This window comes from Ictidomys tridecemlineatus, unplaced genomic scaffold (assembly GCF_052094955.1).
Source record: "Ictidomys tridecemlineatus isolate mIctTri1 unplaced genomic scaffold, mIctTri1.hap1 Scaffold_601, whole genome shotgun sequence".
Lineage (NCBI taxonomy): Eukaryota > Metazoa > Chordata > Mammalia > Rodentia > Sciuridae > Ictidomys > Ictidomys tridecemlineatus.
Window position 1 is genome coordinate 182020 of NW_027524096.1, and position 23030 is coordinate 205049.

Consider the following 23030-nt stretch of genomic DNA (forward strand, 5'->3'; position numbering starts at 1 on the left):
TGTGTGCATAGTTTATTAAATTACTTGGGACAGTGTGGGTGTTCCCTTCCCCCTGCAGGTGGCTGTGGCATTCTTTCCATTGACTATTAATGAGGGTGGGCCCTCTGAAACAGCTGGAGACTCATTCTATTCAACTGAGACTTGGTGCCTGCTTGCTGGATGCTGGGCACCAACCATTCTACATCGTTAGAGATGGAATCTTGACAAAACAATGAAAATCCCCCCAGGAATGAAAGGCTAATATTGAAGTAAGGGGTTAGATTTCAGAGAAGGTGAACAGGGAAGATGCTGGTGAGGGTAATGCCTGCATAGAGGAATAGGGAGGGAGCTACTCATGCAGCCACCTCGGAGAACCAGTTTTCAAGCAGAGGAACTGCAGATGCAGAGCCCCCAGGCAGGACTATCCCTGGTGTTCTAAGCACAGTAAAGAGGCCAGAGCTTCAGGGCGAGCAGGGCAAAGAGGAATACACTGAAACCTGGGCAAGCAGGGCCCAGGCTGTGTGGGCCTTGTACACCACTGGCTCAAGCTGAGTGGGATGGAAAGTGGTCTAGGACTGACAGTGGGGGGGTGGGGGTTACACTCTGACCACAAGCAGACAGTACTTGAGACATGGTGGAGCTCAGGATGCTACCTGTGACAAAACTCTAATTGGTTTGATCTCAGGCCAAACACCCGGTGTCTTTGAGCCTTCGCTTTATTTTGTGTGAAACTATGATTCTTGCCTCACCTACTTTATGTATTCTTACAAAGATAAGTATGTGGGTCTGGAGTGATGATTATTGACAATTACGGTTACCACGGTAACCTGGTCTAATTGTCGTAAGTTATTGAAGCAGTTGTGTGCCTTCTAACACGTTTTAAATGACCTGATGATCCTGCTCTTGGTCCTGTTCCTTTGCCAGTGTATGAAACGCACAAGGTGGCCAGCGCAAGTTCTTTCCATGCGACTCCAAACACGTCACTGGGAATGGTTCAGGCAACACCCTCCAGAGCCCAGCCCTCGCCCACGGTGCACACCAAGGAAGCACTGGGTAAACCATTTTGTTTGAATGTGTAGCACCTTAAACTATAAAAAATTTAAACTCTTTTGCAATCTGTTGATGGATATTCTTTCTGGTTTTTAGGTTTCATCATGAATATGTTCCAGGCTCCTACACTTCCTGATGTTTCTGATGACAAAGATGAATGGCCATCTCTAGACCAAAATGAAGACGCATTTGAAGCCCAGTTTCAAAGTAATAATTTATTTGAAAGCTAATTGATGCATTGTACTGTGGGTGGAGCCCAGGCATTGTCAGGGATTACCTAAGATGTGGCCTTGCCTTGGTCATCACAGAAAGTGCATGAAATAGAAGTGTGGCAGAGTTGGACAAGGTTTTCATGCGTGTGGTAGAGTTGGGGTTTGCATTATGTTGGGTTGGGTTAGGTGGGTTGGGTTGCTATAACAGTGATATCTAAAGGAGGATAAAATCCCCATGGGGAGGTACATCAGGAAGAGCTGAGTAGTCCAGGAGTGATTTGAGGCCTTCTTGGTAGAAAAGTGGCCAGATGGTGGTTGGAGGCCAGCAACTAGCCCTCTTACCTAGGGCCAGGGGATTCATGCTGGGAGCCAGAGATTGTAATAAAGATCAGTAGGATCCATTTGGAGTTGGGAGAAGAGATTTTTCTTAAAGCAAATGAAAACTAAAACCACTGAGAGCTTTTATTGAATGAGTCAGGTGATAATAGAAGTGGCATAGGAGAATGATGAACTGTGTTCTTGATGTGTGGCAGTCATTTGGGACCTGAGGCTGCCCAGTGATTATAGTTAAATCACTTCATCCCACTTCAAAGTGATTTGCCTTACCACCTAGTATTTAAAAACTGATGCCAGTTCTTTTCTATAAGCTTTTCCCCTCTACCTCCCACTTCATTTGTAGTTGAAGTTTTAGTGTAAAGGGTCATGTTTTTCCTAGAACAGTCATGAAATACATTTTTTATTCTCTTGCAGAAAATGCAAATTCTTCTGGGGCTTGGGGAGTCAATAAAGTTGTCACTTTGACATCTGCTTTTCCTATTTTTGAAGATGGAAACAAAGAAAATTATGGGTAAAGAAACATCAAGTTAATATATCACTGGGGGGACACATGTCATACTGCCACAGGATGCCTGGAGGTGCCTGCAGGACTCAAGATGGTGAGGCAGCAGGGAGGGAATTTGGACTGTCTGCCAGGGTGGTCTGGTTCTGGCCCAGCTCTGCACTGATAAGCCTTTCTACCAACAGCTGGGAGCTTGTTGCCAGTGTTCTGCAGAGCCACAGTGCTGTGCATGGGTTCCAGGAGGGCAGAGCTCCAAGTGAAAGCACAGTAGAAAAAGGAAAGCATTAGAATTTGTCAAAGAACAGGATTCTCTGGTTTGAAATTGTTTCAGAATGTAGAGGAATCAGTGCAGCTGTCCGTACTGTGCTGTTTACATTTGCAGGATTGATAAGTGGGAAAGGAGGCAGCTTACACTGGGTAACGCTGCAGAGAGAATGTTTTAAGGCAGAGGCACATGATACTAGAGAGTGGTTAATAGTTTAAACTATGGAAAAAGAGGTATCTGGGTGAATTACAAGTGTCTTGGTATGGAGGAAATTCACACCGAGGCAGAATGGAGAAAGCATGACCAGCATGCAGAGAGAAGTTCCCTATCTCAGCCAGGCACTGGGAAAAGAGCTAAGGTGTTTCAAGGCATCCAAGGTATTTTATTGGCCATGCTTCTAATTGTTATTTTGTTCCTAAAAAAAAAATTGTAACAATTTAAAAACTAACAAAAATTGCATTTTCTACCCTCTCTTTGGTAACTGTTAGTCAACTTATATTTACATAGTCAGTTCACTTTTTCTGGAAGTGCAATAGTAAGAAACCCCTTAATAAATGAGGGGAGAATCTTTCTAACATTAGATCAAGTGGTAGCATTTATTTCATCACCATATTTTGCTGTTTTTGATTTTATAAATCTTTTCTTTAGGTTACCACAGCCTAAAAACAAGCCCACAGGAGCCAGGACCTTTGGAGAACGCTCTAGCAACAGACTTCCTTCAAAACCAAACGTAAGCCAATCTCTACTTCATCTGACACAGATCTGCCAAGTGATTATGCCACTCAAATGGTGTGATGTCTATAAAACCACAATATATTGTGCGAAGTAGAAAATCGTTATTCTACTTATTAGAATACTTGTTATTGTTCTAATATTGCTAGAATATTGTTTGACAATTATTTGAATACCTGTGATGTGCCAGATATCTAATATGTATAGGAAATAAAAATGTATTTGATATGATCCTTGCCCTCAAAGAGCCTTCCCTCTAGTAAGAACAAGCCACCTGGGGATATTTGTTTTTCCTAGACGGAGGAAGTGAGGCCTAAGTGGAATATCAGTGAGAAACCCAACAAATCTGAATCCAACTGAGATGGACCATCCTCAGCACAGCTCAGCAGGCACCCTTCACTGCCCAGTAGCCCACTGCATTCCACTACGGTGGCCTTTGTGTCCGTCCTCATTGACTTCCACCCTGGTCCTAAGTATACCCACAGTGTGCTCGATCCCCAGCCCCTGCCTGACCCCATGGCAGTGAGGCACCATTGAGAGCCACTGGCTCACCAAGCACCTCACTAGGACACCAAGTCCTGGCTCCTATTTGTAGTCCCTTGGGGGGTTGTTTGGATGAACTATTGCCTGGCTCCCTAATCCCTCTGATGATCTATTGAGCTTAAAATTTTCACAAATAATGAAGTGAATTGCAGACATAGTGCCATCACTTTAAAGGTACATTTTGTTGAACTATTACTTTTACCAAACCCACAATGCATTTTCCATATATCCTGATGCTAAACATAAGCCAGTACTTTATCTTATATCATCTGAAGAAGCAATCTGCCAGTTTCGCCTCCATTGGAAGAGATGGTGGATTTTATGAAGACAATGCAGAAGATATAAAAATTATGTGTGAGAACCAAACCCACATAAGTACAGTTATCTCATACTAGATAAAGGCACCATAAGCATACATTGAAGAAAAGATAGCCTCTTAACAAATGGTGCTGGGAAAACTGGAAATCCATCTAGAGCAGAATGAAATTGAACTCATATCTACTAGAAGAAAACTGGAAATCCATCTAGAGCAGAATGAAATTGAACTCATATCTACTAGAAGAAAATGTAGGCCCAACTCTTCATCATGTTCACTTAGGAACCAACTAAAATGCATGAAGCAAAATCAAGAATCAATAAATGAGATGGTGCCAAACTAAGAAGTTTAGCAAAGTAAACAATTGAAAACATGGAGAGAGGGAGAATTCTCTCCCCTACAGAATAAGAGAAAATCTTCTTCATCTGCCACTCAGGTAGAGCATTTCTCCAGCATATGCAAAGAAAACCCAAAAAACATAACACCAAAAAATGAAATAACCCAACAGTAAATAGTTAAAGGAACACAACAGGCACTTCACTGAAGAAGAAATACGAAAGGTCAAATCATATATGGAAAAACACTCAACATCTGCAGCAATTAGAGAAATGCAAATTAAAACTACACTGAGATTCCATCTCACTTTAGTCAGAATAGCAATTATCAAGAATACAAGTAACAATAAATGTTGACAAGGATGTGAGGGAAAAGGTCTACATCCATTCCTTATGGGACTGCAAATTGGTGCAACCACTCTGGAAAGCAATGTGGAGATCCCTTAGAAAACTTTGAATTAAACTACCATTTGGCCCAGTTATCCCATTCCTTAGTTTATACCCAAAGGACTTAAAAACAGTACTACAGTGACACAGCCACATCAGTTCACAATAGCTAGGCTATGGAACCAACCTAAGTGCCCTTCAGCGGGTGAATGGATAAAGAAAATGTGGTATATTTACACAATGGAACATTACTCAGGTATAAAGAAGAATGAAATTATGGCATTTGCTGGTAAATGGATGGAACTAGAAGCTATCATGTTAAGTGAAATAAGCCGATCCCAAAAAAACAAGGCCAAATATTCTCTCTGATATTGAAAGGTTAATAAAAAAGGTACTTGTCATTCCGTTTCTCTATATGCTTAACAAAACACTGTTGAAATTTTAAGGACTGTTTGCTAATCTTGTTCTCAGAATGTGCTGTCCCTAACTGTGGACTGTCTGCTAATCTTGTTCCCAGAATGAGCTGTCCCCAACTGCCAAACTACAAAATGTAACTTCTCTCGCTGCCCTCTCCAAGGAAAGTATATAAGCTCTGCTCAAGCTGTTCTCAGGGCTCTATCTCTTTTTGCTATAGAGAGAGCCCTAGCATGCTGGTCTCCAAATAAACCCACCCTTCTGCTTTTGCATAAGACAGTCTCTTGCGGTCTCTTACTCCGACGTTTCGCCGGACCCTTACAATATGTGGATGCTAATACACAATAAAGGTGGGAGGCAAACAGAAGTTCATTGGATTGAAGGAAAGGGATGTAATGAAGGGAAGGGATGGAAGTAGAGAAGACAACAGAATGAATCCGATATAACTTTTCTGTGTTCATATATGAATACACAACCAGTATAACTCCACATCATGAACAACCACAGGAATAGAATCCTACGTTATACACCATGTATGTATAATATGTCAAAATACGGTCTACTGTCATGCGTATCTAAACAAATTAAAAAAATAAAAACCATGGGTGGCATTGTAAGGGCAACCAAAGGGGGTCATGAGCTATGGACCTGACTCAGCAATTTGTCTTTCCCTACAGACTCTAAAAAACTTGACCCGTAATTCTGTTCTTGGAGAAGTGCCTGATTCTAGGGGCTGGGGCAAGAAAAATACAAGATAAGTCTGGAGCATATTGTGCTAGAAAATTAAGGAAGGATTTTGGGTTTTGTTTTTTCCTATAAGAAAACCAAGAAAGATGTGGCATATCAAAAGAATATAGATGCCAACCTGAATGAGCCAATGGCTAAACCTAGAAAAATTTGAACAATAAGTAGAATAAAGTAATATTGAATTATCACCCAAGAAATAAAACAGATATTGATATAAATAAAAGGGAGCAAAGGATGATTCTTCCTTAGAGAAGAATTCCAAGTGATGTGGAAGGCATCATTAGAGTCCCAATAAAATAAATGCTATAGGCAAGATCCACTAAGGAACAGATATTGGTGAGTAAAACTTCAGGAAGAAACAGGCACTTCTGGAGCTTCCAAATATCTCACCACTGTTGATTCTGCGGTGGTTTAACATTTGTCCACAAATGCTTTAATGACATCCTAGAAGGTGGAGTTTAATTTACCTCCCTTGAGTTTGGGTAAGACATTTTTCCCATTCTCTAACAAATAGAGAATGGGAAAAATGGTTTCCCGTGAGGAAACCTCACAAATGCCTTCTCAGTGATTGGGTTTAACCTCACCAGGAACAAGCCTTGTGGCTAGCTAGCATGCATCCCCACTGTATAATGAGAAGGTCCTTTACCCCAAGTTTTCCCCAAAACCTATAATTCTAATCTACATGTGAGAAAACGAGCCCAAATTAGGGGGACATTCTGCACAGTTCCTGACTAGTGTTCACAAATTTCAGTGCAAGGAAAGAGTAGGAAGGACTGATAGATGGTCATAAACTAGAGGAGACAAAGTCAACAGGACAGTCCACATGCCATCCTGGACTGGATCCGGGACAGCCAAGGGATATTGGAGGGGACTTGTGAAATCCAGATAAGGACTGATAGCTACAAGTGGTGTTTAACTTTTTGAAATGTGCCAGGATCTAGAAGAAATTGACACTAGTGGGAGCTTAATGAAGGTTATATGAGACTGTGCCACCTTTGTAATCTTTCTATAAACCTGGAATTTTTTTTTCAAATTTAAAGAAAAATGTAGAATTAAAATAAAAAATGTGACCCTTGTGTTGTAGTTCCACTGAGATGTATTAAAGATGAGGGGTAAAATGTTTTTTGGGGACAAAATCTCGCTGTGGTGCTCAGACTGGTCTCAAACTTCACGTGATCCTCTCACTTCAGGCTCCTGAATGGCAGGGATACATTCTGTACCACTGCACCCAGCTTGAAGTCTTAATGTCTAAATTTCACAGACAAAACAAGAAGATGGCGATTATTTTTCAGCTCCTCCTTTGTTGTAGGAAGTGCCTCATTCTGAAGAGTTTTTGGATGATTCAACCGTCTGGGGTATTCGCTGCAACAGAACCCTGGCACCCAGTCCTAAGAGCACAGGGGACTTCACCTCTGCTGCCCAGCTTGCATCTACCCCCTTCCACAAGCTTCCAGCAGACGCAGTGAACAATCTGGAAGATAAAGGTATGCGACATACTTTTTCAGTGTCTGTCTTCTACAAACATTAGTATTAGTTGGTTCATTACTATTATAGTGTTCTTGAAAATTCTAAGGGGGACGTTCGAAAACCATAAAGGGGCTTGGAATCCATTAATTGTTTTTTTCTTTGGCATACTAACTTCATAAAGTCCACATATTTTGAAAATTTAATAACAGATCATAGGTAGAAATGGGGGAAACTTATAGAAGCATATAAAGGCAAATATACAAAGTCCAAACCATTTGTACAGGAGTATGATTATGTTTTTCAAAAGTCAAGAGGGGAGCACTACAGATAATTATTTGAATGCTAAAAATACTAAACATGGTTTTTAATGAATAAAAAAATAGCCAATTTTGGTCCTTGATACATTTCTATAAATTTTTATTATTTCAGACATGCAGCCAAGGATACATTACACATAAAATAATTTTGTTTTTTAGTGTTTTGCTTCAAGGGAATAATGACAAAACTCACAAATAGTCTTTTATTTCTACTGCATCCCAAATATAGCACCCTATATAAAAGAGATATATATCTCTGAATTGAACCCTGATATGTGGCATTACATTGAGCACAGATAATTATTAGTTTTTTATTACCAACCTACAGTATAAATATTATGAGATCTGGGACTTTGGTACCATTTCAGTGACTACCAATTTACCAGCCAAACTCTGTCACTGCTGGTACTTCTTAAAAGCAATAATGAAATAACTGCCAAGGAATTTCACTTCACTAATCTCCTGAACCTGGCTGTGACCTGTCACCCATGCCAGTGACCACCTGTGTGGTCATCCTGTCTGGAGTGGACCTGCTGCTCTCTGGACTCTTTGTTCTTGAAGGATCATTATAGATCAGATGTCAAAACTGAAGTGCTCCCCTGTACGAGAGGGTTGAGTGATCTTGATTTTCCGCATCTTATCGCACTTTGCCATGGAACACTATTTTGAAATTATAATGAAAGTCATCATATAAAGGAATTCTAGAATTGTAACCATGTCAAATGGTATGCGCGTGCATATACATGCATGAAATGTTTGTGTCTCTCGTTTTTGTGTATTTCAGAAAGCATGATAGCAACGCAGTGCACCCATGTGCCGTTGAGTTCTTGTGTTGAGAATGTGGTGGAGCCCTTGAGAGACAGAAAGTTCAGGTAACTTGCAGTTGTGCCCTTCTCTGCATTTCCACTTGAGCTTTCCATGAGCTTTCCTTTTCCAGATGTAAGAGAATGCCTAATCCCATCCTAAACAACTCATAAAGTGCTTAACAATTGGCAGCTTGTAGTCAGAAGGTCCTCTAAGCCCAGTAATGAGCCCCCCTCTTGGTATCAGGACAGTGAGAGAAGCAGCTAGGGTGACAGAGTCTGCAACTGACTTGTACTCATTTGGGGATTAGAACTGGAAAGCCTTTTACCAAAAAGAGACCCTGCCATGTGAAGACTGTTGCAGAACTGGGCAAACACAGAATTGCTTTTCATACCCAGTAAAATTGAGAAAATTGATGACTTCCTTTAAAGAGAAGAGAAGGTACTTAAGCCTCCTAAGGAATAAGCAGTAAAGGTAGACTCGGCACCGTAAACCCCACCATGTCTGCGCAGGCTGTAAACCTCAGAGATCCTAACCAAGGCTGCCATCTTCTGGGTAACTATTTTATTCTAGACACAGTACTTACGCTTTTCCTGGACTCTGTCTTTCAGTTAGCCCTTATAATAACTGAGTTGTGGGGACTATTCTTTCTTTTTCCATTATAGATAAGGAAATTGAGTCTCAGATAAATTATTGACTTAAAGTCATAAGGCTGCAAATTTACAGAATTGGAGTGTGAACCTGTATTTGTCTGAGTGCTGACCCCTTCTTCTCACTGCCTCCTATTAGAAACCCACAAGGCACAAGTTCAATTAAAAAGCAAAAATATATTGAATTTGCATTAATTTTATTATTGATGTTAATCACTTTCTATATGTTTAGGTTCATTTATTTTTTTTTCTTAAGTAATTTCTGTTCACATCTTTTATCCAATCATTTGTTTATTTGGGTCACAGTTGAATGAGGTTTTTGATAACAAGAGCCATCAGGAGTGGCTAAGCCCAGCCAGACCTTTGACTCACAAGAATGCCATAAGCCATCCTTGATGTAAGATTAACTTAGAAGTACATAGGGCAGAAATCCCAGTTGCTGGCTGGGTGCATCCTACCCAAGGAACTGTTGTCTTTGGCCCCATGTGACAGTTCAGTTGCAAGGAAGCAAGGCTCACATGAACCAAGTGCAGGATCCTCGCTTAAGAGCCTTATGCAACACCTCCATCAGGTCCCAGGGTGCCCATGAGAAAACCCACTGGGCACAATTTCAATTAAAAACCAAAATTTATTGAATTTGCATTATTTTATTATTGGTGAGTTAACCATTTTCTACATGCTTATGCTAATTCATTTTTTTTTCTGAAAAATGAATAACTGAAACTATGGGTTCCTAGCAGATATTTGTAATTCTACTCCAGATACAGTTAACCAGTGAGGGTTATTTTTAACCATAACCAATGGTGACAGAGTAAGTTTTTAGGGGAAAAGAGCTAACAGTTAACAGACTCAGATTCTTATGGACAAGAGAGAAAGATTTTGTTAATCATTTATGCATTGACAGTAATTTGGATACCCATGTTACCAGTATCGGTAGTATAAGGTATGGAAACAATTTTTCAATGTACAGGTAAGGTACCCCTAGTGTCTATTTGAGAAGCCAAATAGTGGCCAGTACTATTTGAACTATCATGGTCTTGGGAAACTAGGGAATACTAAGAAATTGTTGCAGTTGAGAAAGGGACATATTTATTTGTGATGTATATGTATAGATGTAAGGGTTAAATGTGGGTGTAGAGATATACATGATTGATTCTCATTGTTCCTTGTAGTGTATACTGGACACTTGTCCAGGGGAAATACATGCTTATCCTGTTGCCATGTTTGTTTAAAGTCACCTTATTTAACACATATTACTCATGACTTACATTGCACTTGTGCCTGGATGAGGCTTACCTGTTTTCTCTGTAAGGCATCTCAGAGCCTTCTATGTTTAGGAACAATAGACACACTTCAGCAAAACACCTGAAATCCCAACAAAAAGCACAGAAATGCAAAAACCATGGCATTAGACTCCAAGCAGGGCAGTGAGGAGCATAAGCTGTAGGCTTCACCTTGCTCCACCTGGCCTGGGAACACGCACCCAGATTTTTCATTTCTCTAAAGTCTGCAAATGACTGAAAATTATAGAATGTTGATCTGGATGTTTACGTAAATTTTAACACATAGGTGCATTCACAAATCTGAAACCTATGAATGGGAATCAGCTGTGTATGCATGTATATACACACACCCATATGTATGGAAATGTGTAGGATTTTGTTAGATTGTGGTTGACATTTTTTTGTTGTCTGAATGTTATAAAAGAAGTCATTTTTAGAAAGAAGTTAGATATCCAGTCTTGATCATAGCAGTGCTGCTGAGATACCCTTTCTCTCGACATTCCCTGCTAAATAATACCAAGCATATCACCACCCCCATTTATCTAGTATATCATCATGTCTTTGATTTTTATTTCTATTAATATTGGACTAGCTTTGTATTTGCCTATAGTTGTGTAAGAAAATGATTTAATCAACTCAAGCTGTGCAGCATATTTGAAGTGACATTCCTAGAATGAAAAGGAAACTCTGTTGTAGAACTTTTGTGTGATCAAGTCCATTAGGCTTCTAATAATAGGGTGTTTTGATTTTCTCTATAATTTTCTTCACATCCAGTTCAATTCAAGAGAAGAGCCCAGAAGGCACATGCCCCAGAGACCTCTCTTTGGCATCCTTGTACCATTTCAGCCAGCCTGCCCCGGGTGCTGCACTTACCCAGGAAGCTGTACGGGGCCTTGAAGCTTGTAAACTCACAGACACTGACCGTGCCGTTGTGGAGGACCTGTCCGATGCCAGTGCCAGGCCCCAAGAAGACCGGATGCAGATGGGTCCCCATGGGGATGTCAGTGCTCCAGGTGTGCACAGAGGCTCAGGCTTAGTCATGCCATTAGGACCACAGCATAGGAAGAGCTGTTCTGTGGAAGAACTCAGAGGGGGACCCGTGTGCCATTGAGTAGAACCTACAGTCAGACACTTCTCACTGTACTGAAGTGCAGTCCAGCAGGAATGTACTTGAAGGGCAAATCGATCCATTTTAATTTTAGATTTCAAGTTAAGTACTGTTGGAAGAGGGAATTGGAATTCAAGGGCCTACTGTGTGTCAGGCATTTAATCTAATGCTGTTTTCCCCACTTTACAGAAAAGTCAACAGAGGGTCAAGATTAAAGAGATCCCTCCTACTACCCCTTGTCACCCAGACAGTCTCACCTACTGGTAGAGAATATGGACCAGAGATAGAGTGGCTAGGGGACAAGGCTAGGTTCTACCCTAGCAGTCCTTTCATAATTGCCACTAATAAGAATACGTTATTATTCTAAGTTGGAGAGAAACCTTCATCTTCCCTTTAGAAATTGTTTTCTATCTTAGACCAAAGTACAACTCATGTGCAAATTGTGTTTTGTGGGTATGAGTGGGCAAGCAGTTAAAGACCGTGTATCTGTCTGAGCACATTTGAGGTCACTAACCAACCCCATCTGTGCCTTAAATGTGCAGCCATCACTGCTAAAGGCAGGACCTAGCATTTTAGGTGAGCGGAGTGAGATGCAGATGATATCCCTTTGTCACCCTGAATGTTGATTTAAACTTTCAAATCCAAAATGGCAGATGGTCAACTGCACAACTCCCAGTTCTGACTTTTGGAAACAATTCTCTATTACTTGAATCAATGCTCTCTAAAGGATGAGACTTTTGAAAGCTTAATTAATGAATGAATGTCTCCACTTGCTTTATCTAAAATTTATTAAGTAAAATCTTTGAATACTGAACTCATGTTTCTTTTCTTATTCCTGTTCCTTTAAGACTTCACTATTGAGAATCCGTGGGATGATAAGTTGATTCTCAAACTTCTGTCTGGGCTTCCTAAACCAGTGAGTTCCTATCCAAATACTTTTGAGTGGCAGTGTAAACTTCCGTCCATCAAGCCCAAGACTGAATTTCAATTGGGTAAGAACTTTATGGGTGATATAGCTTTGAATTCTTGTTCATCCATGGAACGTTGATGGTGATTCATGTGTATGTGAGATTCTCCTCCTGTCCCCCAGCCCCAGTAAAGAGTTACAGCTACAGTATTGAGAAATCTTGTTAATCCATGGCTATAGAACCATGAGTGCTGTTGGACTGGAACCCATTTAAGTCGGAGATCTCTATCAAAGTAAAAATGCACGTGCTTAGGCTGGGGAAGCTCAGCAGCAGAGCACTAACCTGGCATGTGTGAGGCTGCGGGTTTGATCTCCAGAACTGCAAAATTTTAAAAATGCAGTTAGACTATTTAAGAATTTCTTACAGATTTTATAGTCAAAAACAGGCATTGATAACAAAATGAGGATTTTTTTTTTCCATTCTGACCACTTTTCAATATACTGAGGCACTAAGGACGTTGATAATAAGCACATGTGCAACTGTCACCACAATCTTATTATAAGTTTTTATCATCCAAATGGAAACTTGGTTTTTTTTTTTTTTTTTTTTTTTTAGTACTGGTGCTTGAACCCAGGACCTCACACGTGCTATGCAAGGACTACTACTGAGCTACATCTTTGGCCTTTTTTATTTTATCTTGAGACAACGTATCCCTACATTGCTCAATCCAGTGTCAAACTTGTGATCCCCCTGCCTCAGCCTCCTAAGTAGCTGGGATTACAATATGCACCACCACACTTGGCAGAATGGAAACTAATTCTGTATGGACAGTGTGTGTTACATGTTTCTTAAGAAGAGGGATAGTATTATATACTCATTTGATAATATTTCTGGAAAACTCTTGAAGAATACTCAAAACTAAAATAGTTGGCTTAGTGGGAGTGGGAAAGTGGGTGGTTGTGGATAAGGCGAGAGCAAGGCTTTTCACACATAGAGCCGCAGTAGGCCTTCAGAACAATTGAGGGGCCATCAGAGTTCCCCATGCCTACCTCCCTGCCCCTCCCAGATCCTCTGTTAGCGTCTTGAATAAGTGTGCCTGCTGATTGTGACAGTGATAAGCCAGTACCGGTATGTGGCCAAAGTCCACGATTTCCTTCGAGGTTCCCTGTACTGTGCGTTCTGGGGTTTGGAACGCTTGGCAGATCTCCTCGCTGCAGGGCACTTCAGAATAATTGGCCTGCCTTGAGTCTCCTGTGCTTTCCCCTTCTCCCCTTCCTCTGCACCCCAGAAGCCCTGGCAGACACTGACTGGGCCCTTTATTCCACAGTTGGCCTTTTCTAGAATGTCATGTGTTTGAAATTACAGTTTGTAGCCCATCAGGCCATTTCCTGACACTTAGCAACAGAATTTAAGGCTCCTCTTTGCCTTTTCATGGCTTGCTAGCTTTTTTTGAATCACTGAATAGTCCCCACCGTCTGGATGGCCCTGTACCCCACAGCTCATTTACCCATTTACCTACTAAAGGCCACCTCGTTGCTTCCAACTTTTGGCAATTATGAATAAAGTTGCTTTAAACATTGTATGTAGGTTTTTCTATGGACGTATTTTTAACCCATTGAAGTAAATACCAAGGAGTGTGATTGTTGGATTTCGAGGCATGAATATACACTCATCCCTCAGGTCTGCACAGGCTAGCTCTAGGAACCCAGTGGGTGCCAAAGTCCATGATGCTCAAGTTTCTCATATAAAATGGGTAGCCGTGCATATAACTTAACATATACTTTAAATAATTTTGAGGTTACTTACAATACTTTGTACAGAGTAAGTAGTTGATATGCTCTATTATTTAAGGAATAATGATTTAAAAATATTTGTACATATTCAATCTATAGTTGGTTAAGTTTATAGATTTGGGGACTGGGGATGTGGCTCAAGCGGTAGTGCGCTCGCCTGGCACGCATGCGGCCCGGGTTCAATCCTCAGCACCACATATAAACAAAGATGTTGTGTCCGCCAAAAACTAAAAAAATAAATATTAAAAAAAATTCTCTCTCTCTCTCTTTAAAAAAAAAAAAAAAAAGTTTAGATCCTCATATACAGAGGGCTGAGTGTTTGCTTATATGAGAAAGTGCCAAGCTCTGCTAGTGTGGCCATACCATCTGTGTCTTTATCAGCAGTGAGCAAGAACTCCCTGCTACACCCTCGCAGCTTTTGCTGTTGTTTTTACCCTTCTGGTAGGTGTGCAATAGTGTCTCACTATTTCAGGGTGACAACAGTGATGTTCACCAGTGAGAGTGAACATTTTTTCATGTGTTTACTTGCTGTCTGCATACTTTTAATGAGCTATGTGTTCAGATCTTTTGCCCATTCTTTAATTGTCATATTGTTAAATATCAAGAATTTCTCAAATAGTTTAGATAGCAGTTCTTTATTAGATACTTGTTTTGCAAAGATTTTCTCCCAGTCTGGTTTGTCTTTCTATTTTTTTTTAAATTGTGTCTTTTAAAGCACAGAAGTTTTAATATTAATGAAGTCCAGTTTATCAGGTTTTTTTTTCCCCTACAGGTCATGCTTTTGGTGTTACATCGAAAAACTCATTGCACCAGTGGAAACTTAAATAGTCTTCTGTAATCTTTTCTAGAAGTTTTATAGTTTTATTTTTTCCGTTTCGGTCTATGCTCCATTTTGAGTTAACCTTTGTGCAAGGTATAAGGTGTGTGTCTAGGTTCATTGTCACTTGTGCATGTCTGAATGCTTGGCACCACTTACTGAAGACACTGTTTCTCATGTTTGATCCTTTGCCCAAGAGCAGTTCTAAGTCTGTGTGGTTCTGTTCTGGACTCAGCTCTTTTCCATGGGTTTGCTTGTCTCTTGCCAGCACCACAGGGTTATGGTCAGTCTCAGAGTGGGATGAAGTCAGCCCTTTACTTCCTTCTTCCATCTCAATATTGTGTTGACTTTCTGGGTCTTTTGCCTTTCCATATAAACTTTAGAATCAGTTTGTTGGTGTTCACAAAATAACTTCTAGATTTTTATTGAGATTGCATTTAGTCAAATTGGGAAGAGATGACATCTTGACAAAATTGAATCTTATCCCTGTACATGGAAATCTCTCCAATTAAATCTCCTTGATCTTTCATCAGAGTTTAGGTTTTCTCATATAGATCTGGTACATAATATATATTATTACCTAAGTATTCTTTGTTTTTTAATTTCTCATTCTAATTGTGTATTTCAGGAACATAGGGAAGTAATTGTATTTTATATATCTGCTTTGTGTCCTATAAGCTTTCTGTATCCACTAATAGTTCCAGGAGATTTTGTTAGTGTTGATTCTTTAGATAGTCCTGTCATCTATAAAGAAAGATAGTTTTATTTCTTCCTTTTCCAATCTGTATACTTATTTTTTTAAAATGTCTTATTGCTGGGCTGGGGATGTGGCTCAAGCGGTAGCGTGCTCACCTGGCATGCGTGTGACCCGGGTTCAATCCTCAGCACCACATACAAAGATGTTGTGACCACCGAAAAACTAAAAAAAAAAATAAATAAATATTAAAAATTCTCTCTCTGTCTCTCTCTCTCACACTCTTTCTTTTAAAAAAAATTAAATAAATAAATGTCTTATTGCACTAGGTGGGAATTCTAGTACAATGCTGAATAGAAATGATAAGAGACATCCTCACCTCATTCCTGACCTTGGGGCTGCATCTATGTAGTGTATCACCATCAGGTCTAATGCTGGCTATAGGTTTTGTACATGTTCTTTATCAAGTTGAAGTTTCTCTGTTGCTAGTTTGCTCAGAATTGTTATGAACGGATGTTGGATTTTATCAAATGTTTTTCCTGCATATGTTAATATGATCATGTGATTATATTATGTGATTATTCTTAGCCTGTTGGTATGATGGGTCAGGTTAACTGATTTTCAGATGTTGAGCTATCCTTGTGTTTCTTGGATCATTGCTATGGTTTGAATGTCCCCTTCAGATGTCATGTTTAAATTTAATTGCTATTGTCACAGTTTAAGAGGTGGGATCTTTAAGAGTTGATTAAGCCATGAAGGCATACCCTTACGATTGAACTGAGGCCATTGTTGCTGGGTGGGTTAGTTGTAATGGGGGTTCTGGCAGGCCATCTCCCGCCTCACCCTCACCATGTGATGCTCCTACCATCTTAGGATGGACGATGAAGATCCTCACCAGTTCTAGCCCCTCAATCTTGGACTTGTCAGCTTTTGGAACTATGAGCCAAATAAATCTCTTTTCTTTATAATTTATCCAGTTCATAATATTCTGTTATAGCAGCAGAAATCAGACTAAGACAGTCGTGGTATATAACTTACTGTATACATTGTTGGATTTTACTTGCTAATGTTTTGTTAAGATTTTTACATTCATGAGAAGTATTTGTCTGTAGTGTTTCCTATAATATCTCCATCTGGTTTTGGTAACCTGGAAATGCTGACCTCATAGAATGAATTAGGAAGTATACTCTACCACTATTTTCTGGTAGAGATTATAGAGAATCTCTATAATTTCTTCCTTACAGATTTGATAGAATCTGTCAGTGAGTGCATCTGAACCTGGTGCTTTCGGCTTTAGAAGGTTATTAGTTATTAATGCAATTTCCTTAATAGATGCAGGACTATTCCAGTTATCTAATTCTCTTTATGAGCTTTGATAGATTTTGTCTTTCAAGGAATTGGTTCATTTCATCTAAGTTTTTCTCACTTGTGAACATTATGTTCTGAATACTCTCTTATTATGTCTTTAGCGTCCATGAGCCTTTCATTTCTCATTATTTGTGTCTTTTTTTTTTCTTAGCTTACCTGACTTGATGTTTATCAATTTTATTAATCTTCTCAAAAACACAATTTTTGGAGTTTTCTTATTTTTCTCTATTGATTTCTTTCATAATATTTTCTTTTGTTTACATTTAATTAGTTCTTTTTTCTTAAGTTCCTAAGGTGGAACCTTAAATCATTAATTTTGTATCTTTTTTTTTTGTTATTTTTATTCTTACTTTTTTGTAAACAATTCTTTTTTAAAATGTGTTATTTTTAGTTATATACTCTTTCTTCTTTTCTAAGTCCTTCATGAGACTTCTTCAATCCATGTGTTATTCAGAAGTGTGTTTAATCTCCCAAGATGTAGGGGCTTTCCAGCTGTCTGCGTTAATGGATCCCCAGTTTAATTCCACTGTGGTCTGAGAGCAGACATTATATGATTTCTATTCTTTTAAATTTGTGAGGGTGTATATTACAGCACAGAATGTGGTCTGTCTTGGTGAATGTTCCAAGTCAGTGTGAGAATGTCATATATTCTGTAAATGTCATTCAGATCCAATTTTCTGTTTAATGGTCCATTTCTTTTTTTTTTAATGTTTATTTTTTAGTTTTAGGTGGACAATATATTTATATTTTACACAATATATTTATTTTTTTATTTTTATATGGTGCTGAGGATTGAACCCAGTGCCTCACACATGCCAGGCGAGCCCTCTACCAGTTGAGCCACATCCTGAGCCCCTTAATGGTCCATTTCTGATGGAAGGATATAGGAATCTCCAAGTGTAATAGTGATTTGCTTGCATTTCTATCAATGCATGCCTCATATATTTTCACATTCTTTTCATGAGATGTATACACAACATGTCCTGTTGGAGAATTAACCCCTTTTTCATTCTGTAATGCCCCTTTTATGCCTGTTAATTTTCCTTGATCTGAAATCTGCTGTATGGAATTAATACAGCTATTTCTGTTTTCTTGAGATAACTGTTAGCATCCTATATCTTATTAACTGTTAATCTGCATTTGTCGTTATACTTTCAATGTGTGTGTTTTCATTGGTGGGTGAAGATCATTGGTGTTCTGAGTGATTATTGATATAGCTGGACTCATGTTTCATTTGTTAGTTTTCTAGTCATTACACTTGTTCTTTGTGGTTTTTTTTCCCCCACTCTCTGCCTTCTTTGGCTTTGAATTATTTCATATTCTGTTGCGTCTCCTCTGTCAGCATATCAATAATATTATCTTTGTCACATTTGCAAGTGGATTCTGCAGAGTTTGCAGTATATATACACTCAGAGCCAGTCCAAGTCCACTTGGACCTCACCCCCTCACAGCAGGGCCCACACCATGCGGCAGGGGTGTCATTCCCTCCCTCCTGCCCACCTCTTCTGTCATTGCTGCCGTTGGTTTCACTTATCCACTGGTATGCCACCACTAGGTGGATGCTATTGTTTTGAACAAATGGGTTTTTGTTAGATAATTTAGAATAAGAAACATCAAATATTTTACTTAACACTCTTTGAGTCTAAGTTTCTGGCCTATATTATCTTCCTTCTCTCTGAAGAACAGTGCACGTTTACCAGTGACAGATTCCCTCCATTTTTGTGTAAGAAAGTCTTTATCCTTCACTTTTGAAGGATAGTTTCATGAAGTAGAGCATTCTAGCTGGTGGTTTTTCTCTTTCAACCCTTTAAATGTTGTACTGCACACTCTTGCTTGTGTGGTTTCTAAGGAGAAATCTGATGTACTTATCCTTGTTCTTCCGGAAGTAAGCTCTTTTTATAGCTATTTCTATTTTGTAGCATTTTTCAAAATTTTCTTTGTCTTTGATTTTCTGCATTTTCTTTGTGATGTGCCTAGGTGTAGGTTTTTCTATCTGTCCTGCCTGGTATTCTCTGAGATTCCAGGATCTGTGGTTTGGTGTTGGTCTTGAATTTTTGAAAACTCACACTTTTTTCTTTTCTTTTTACATTTCAGTTTTCCTCTTAGGGTGTCCTGGAGCTCACTGATTCTTTCCCTGGCCATGTACAGTCTACTAAAAGACATTCTTGGTTTCTGTCACCGAGTGGGTTTTTTATTTCTAGCATTTCTTTTTGCTTCTTTCTGCTTATTTGACCGATTTGTTCTTGAAAATTGTCTCCTTTTTCTGTTAGAATCCTTAGCACATTGATAACAATTTTAAAAACTATCCTGGTCTGATAATGCTGAAATCTCTGCCCATTTCCAGTGCTTGCTCTGCCTCCTCAAGCTGTGTTTTGTCTTTTAATATGCCTTGTCAATTTTGTTGCTGGCCAGACCTGATGGACTGTGTAAATGGAACTGAGATAGTTAGGCTTTGGTGTAACCTTTATCTGGCTAGAAGTTAAGCTGTGTTGTCTTCCCTGTTGCCTTTAAGGTTCCCTAGAGACTTTCTTTTTATACTAGGGATTAAACTCGGGGCATTTTATCACTGAGCACATCCCAGTCCTTTTAATTTTTTATTTTGAGACAGGGTCTCACTAAGTTGCCTCCTTAGTCGCTGAGATTGCAGGCGTGCACCAAACAACCGAGAGTCATCTTCTTAGATAATCTGAGGAGTACTGTCCTTCCCATTGCTAATTCCAGCGTGGTGTCTGCTGTGAATCTCTGTGTCTTTTTCTCCATCTCCCCTTGGGTGCAGCAGTTTTCCCTCTGATCTCAGTTTTTTAATAGTTCAAGAAGAGCTGTTGAATTTCAGTTGTTCAGTTACTTTCTTGCCATAAAAGTGGAGTGACAGCTTTCAAGCTGCTTATGTGCTAGACTGGAAATCACAGATCTTTTTTTTTTTTTAAATATATATTTGATTTTGAATGGGAGGATTATTTTTAGAATTTTTAAGAATCAAATGCAACATCACCATGGTCTTTTTCTCCAAAATCAATAACCCCAGTGTAACCACAAGGAAAATATAAACAAACCCAATTTGAAGGACATCTGACTAGTACTCTTTGGAACTATCAAGGTCAATTAAAAAAAAAAAAAGACAAGAAAAGTCTGAGACATGTCACAGGCTAGGAGTAGCCATGGAGATAGAATGACTAAATATAATGTATCCTGAAACACAGAAAAACTAGTGAGTCTGGGAGTGTGGATTTCAGTCAGCAGCAGCACTCCTCAGTTGGTTCCTTGTCTGTGACATAAGAGCCATGTGGGGGCTAGGGGATGCAGAAACTCCGCTTTCTTGGCCACTTTTCTATCAATCAAAAACTATGTAAAATTAAAAGTTGAATTAAGTATTTTAAATTGTCTATTACAAATGTTGCTATCATTTTATTTTGCCCTTTTTATTTTATTTTTTTTGTTTTGTTTTAATAAAGTTTTATTTTTCCAAATGCACAGTTGCTTGGACCTGCTAGTGCATCTGCACAGCAACAGGGGCATCTCCATCTCGGTATTTCTGGTGTAAATTACTTGAGCTCTGTGCTTTGACACCAGTTTGAAAAGTCCTTTACTGAGGAGCTCCTGAAGGGCTGCCCTGGCCAAGGAACCGCAAGTCCTTATCCCTCGAAGACCCCAGCTGTGCTTAGAAGCTCGGAGTTGGGAATGTCCTTACAGAGTTTGTCATAAGTAGCTTTGAAGGACAAGACTAGATGTTGAGCTTGCCCTGATCTTTGCCTTCGGACCACTTCTTTTCAGCGTTGCCCTAGATTTGTTCACTGGGCCCTTGCCTTTCTTGGCCGACCTTCCGGCATCTCTCTTCTTCTTGTCACCCTTGAGCAGCGTTGCAAAGCCTGGAGAGTAGCACCAGCTATTGGATCCTCGTCAAGATGTCTTTTTTATTTTTATCCTATTGTAAAACGTGTTTATTTCAAAAAGCTTTATGTATCACTTCAGGGAGGATTTCTCCTGTCATCTGCCTGCAAGATGGGCAGCACAGGTGCTGCTCATTTTAAAATGCGAGAACCTTGATGGGGAGGCACTGAGTGCCCAAACCCACGCACCTTAGTGACCCCCGCAGGCTGCCCTGAACTTGGTAAGGGGGCTCTTGTTGCAGGTATTTACTTCCTTTCATCTAGCCTGTAAAACATTTCCCAAGCAACTGTGGCCATTTTTATTTATGAAAGCAATTCAAGTACAAAGAAAATTTTACAAATTCTTCATTTGGATAAAGTCCTTAATATTTTGAGCCCATTTGTCATTTTGACACATTTATCTCTTCCCAGGTTCTTCACTGGTCTACGTCAATCACCTTGTTGGAGAAGGGGCCTTCGCCCAAGTCTATGAAGCTACCCAGGGAGATGTGAATGAGACCAAAAATAAACAGAAATGTGTCTTAAAGGTAAATGGTGCAAATACATTTTTGAACTGTAGAGAAATGATTTTCAGCCTCTTTTTTTTTTTTTCTTTAAGACAGTGATGTTTTTATTGAGCAATTAAGAAATAAAACAATACTATGAGGATCTGGAATTGCTTCCTGCAGAACAAATCATAATGTCATTGCTTTCTCATGTCCCTTATTAGGATACTATTTTCCAGAATGTGACTCTGGATATAAATAACACATACCTGGTTTTGCTTGTAGGTCCAGAAGTCTGCCAACCTCTGGGAATTCTACATTGGTACCCAGCTGATGGAGAGACTAAAGCCAGCTGTGCACCACATGTTTATCAAATTCTATTCTGCCCACTTATTCCAGAATGGGAGCATCTTGGTAGGAGATCTCTACAGCTATGGGACACTATTAGTAAGTGTTCTGTTTTTATAATATGGATATGAATTTAAGTGCATTTCTGGTTTGTGCCTTACCCATATATTTTCTGGTTAGAGCTTTAGTTGGGGTGCTAAACAGGGGCAAAGTCCTTGACTTGAAATTTCATTAATCCTCATCCAACTCAGGATACCATTTGCATTGTTTCTAGAATGCCATTAACCTCTATAAAAATACCCCCGAAAAAGTGATGCCCCAGGCTCTCGTCATCTCTTTCGCTATCAGGATGCTCTACATGATTGAACACGTCCACAGCTGTGAGATCATTCACGGAGACATTAAGCCAGACAATTTCATACTGGGAAACAGGCAAGTGTGGACCTCTGAACAGGGTTCTTTCCTGAACATCTAGCAGCCCTTTGTCATTTGTGCTCATTTCCTGTCCTGAATTGTATTTAATCTAGGTTTTTGGAACAGAACGATGAAGATGGCGATTTGTCTACTGGTTTGGCACTTGTTGACCTGGGTCAGAGTATAGATATGAAACTTTTTCCAAAAGGAACTGCCCTTACAGCAAAATGTCAAACATCTGGCTTCCAGTGTACTGAGATGCTCAATAACAAACCATGGAACTACCTACCAGGTACGGACCTAAAGTAAGAGGTTTGGAAAATTTTCCTCTGTTGAACCTACCAGATTTTCCAAATGAATTTGGAATCTCGTTAGTTTGAACTGGTCTCTTGGACACAGTTGAAGAAAAGATGGGGGCCAGGAACGTGGCTTAGAAGTAGGGCACTTGCCCAGTAAGCATGAAGTCCTGGGTTGACTCTGTAGCATTCAAAGAGAGAGAAGGTAGTAAAGGAGAGATGGGACTTAAGGCTCAGGGGAAGGGAGGGATGAAATTCTGTTCCTGAAGAGTACACTTTTCTTATTATTCACAAGAAGGAAAGCAGATATGTTCTGAGTTTGACCCTAGGAAAGGTATTTAATGATCTGTGAACCCTTCAGAACAAAAGTCCGCCACATGGAGCCAGCTTGGATTGGGAGATAAAAACAGAGCAAATGGTTTTCTTTATGGCCATGGTTAATAGAGAGACCCACCCCACTGCCCCCAGGGGAATCAACTGCATGTCTTGCAAGTGGGCAGGTGGTTCTGACAGTGAGAGTGGCACAGAAACTCAGGTGCAGGACCTGATTCAAACAGTGTTAGAAATGGATCA

At 39.7% G+C, this 23030-nt stretch overlaps 1 protein-coding gene across 4 annotated transcripts in view; it reads left to right on the forward strand.

Annotated features, from left to right (window-relative positions):
* Nucleotides 1-23030, forward strand: part of LOC144374176 (mitotic checkpoint serine/threonine-protein kinase BUB1-like) — a 42971-nt gene that overhangs the window by 13120 nt on the left and 6821 nt on the right. For 3 of the 4 annotated variants that reach the window (XM_078037103.1, XM_078037104.1, XM_078037105.1), the window contains exons 5-16: nucleotides 904-1032; nucleotides 1126-1236; nucleotides 1992-2088; nucleotides 2993-3074; nucleotides 7128-7302; nucleotides 8387-8474; nucleotides 11114-11352; nucleotides 12296-12439; nucleotides 21326-21441; nucleotides 21685-21846; nucleotides 22022-22179; nucleotides 22275-22453. In XM_078037103.1, the coding sequence (XP_077893229.1) occupies nucleotides 904-1032; nucleotides 1126-1236; nucleotides 1992-2088; nucleotides 2993-3074; nucleotides 7128-7302; nucleotides 8387-8474; nucleotides 11114-11352; nucleotides 12296-12439; nucleotides 21326-21441; nucleotides 21685-21846; nucleotides 22022-22179; nucleotides 22275-22453 (1680 nt within the window). Of the gene's footprint in view, nucleotides 1-903; nucleotides 1033-1125; nucleotides 1237-1991; nucleotides 2089-2992; nucleotides 3075-7127; nucleotides 7303-8386; nucleotides 8475-11113; nucleotides 11353-12295; nucleotides 12440-21325; nucleotides 21442-21684; nucleotides 21847-22021; nucleotides 22180-22274; nucleotides 22454-23030 lie in introns of those variants that run through there. The other variant, XM_078037106.1, reaches the window with a different exon arrangement.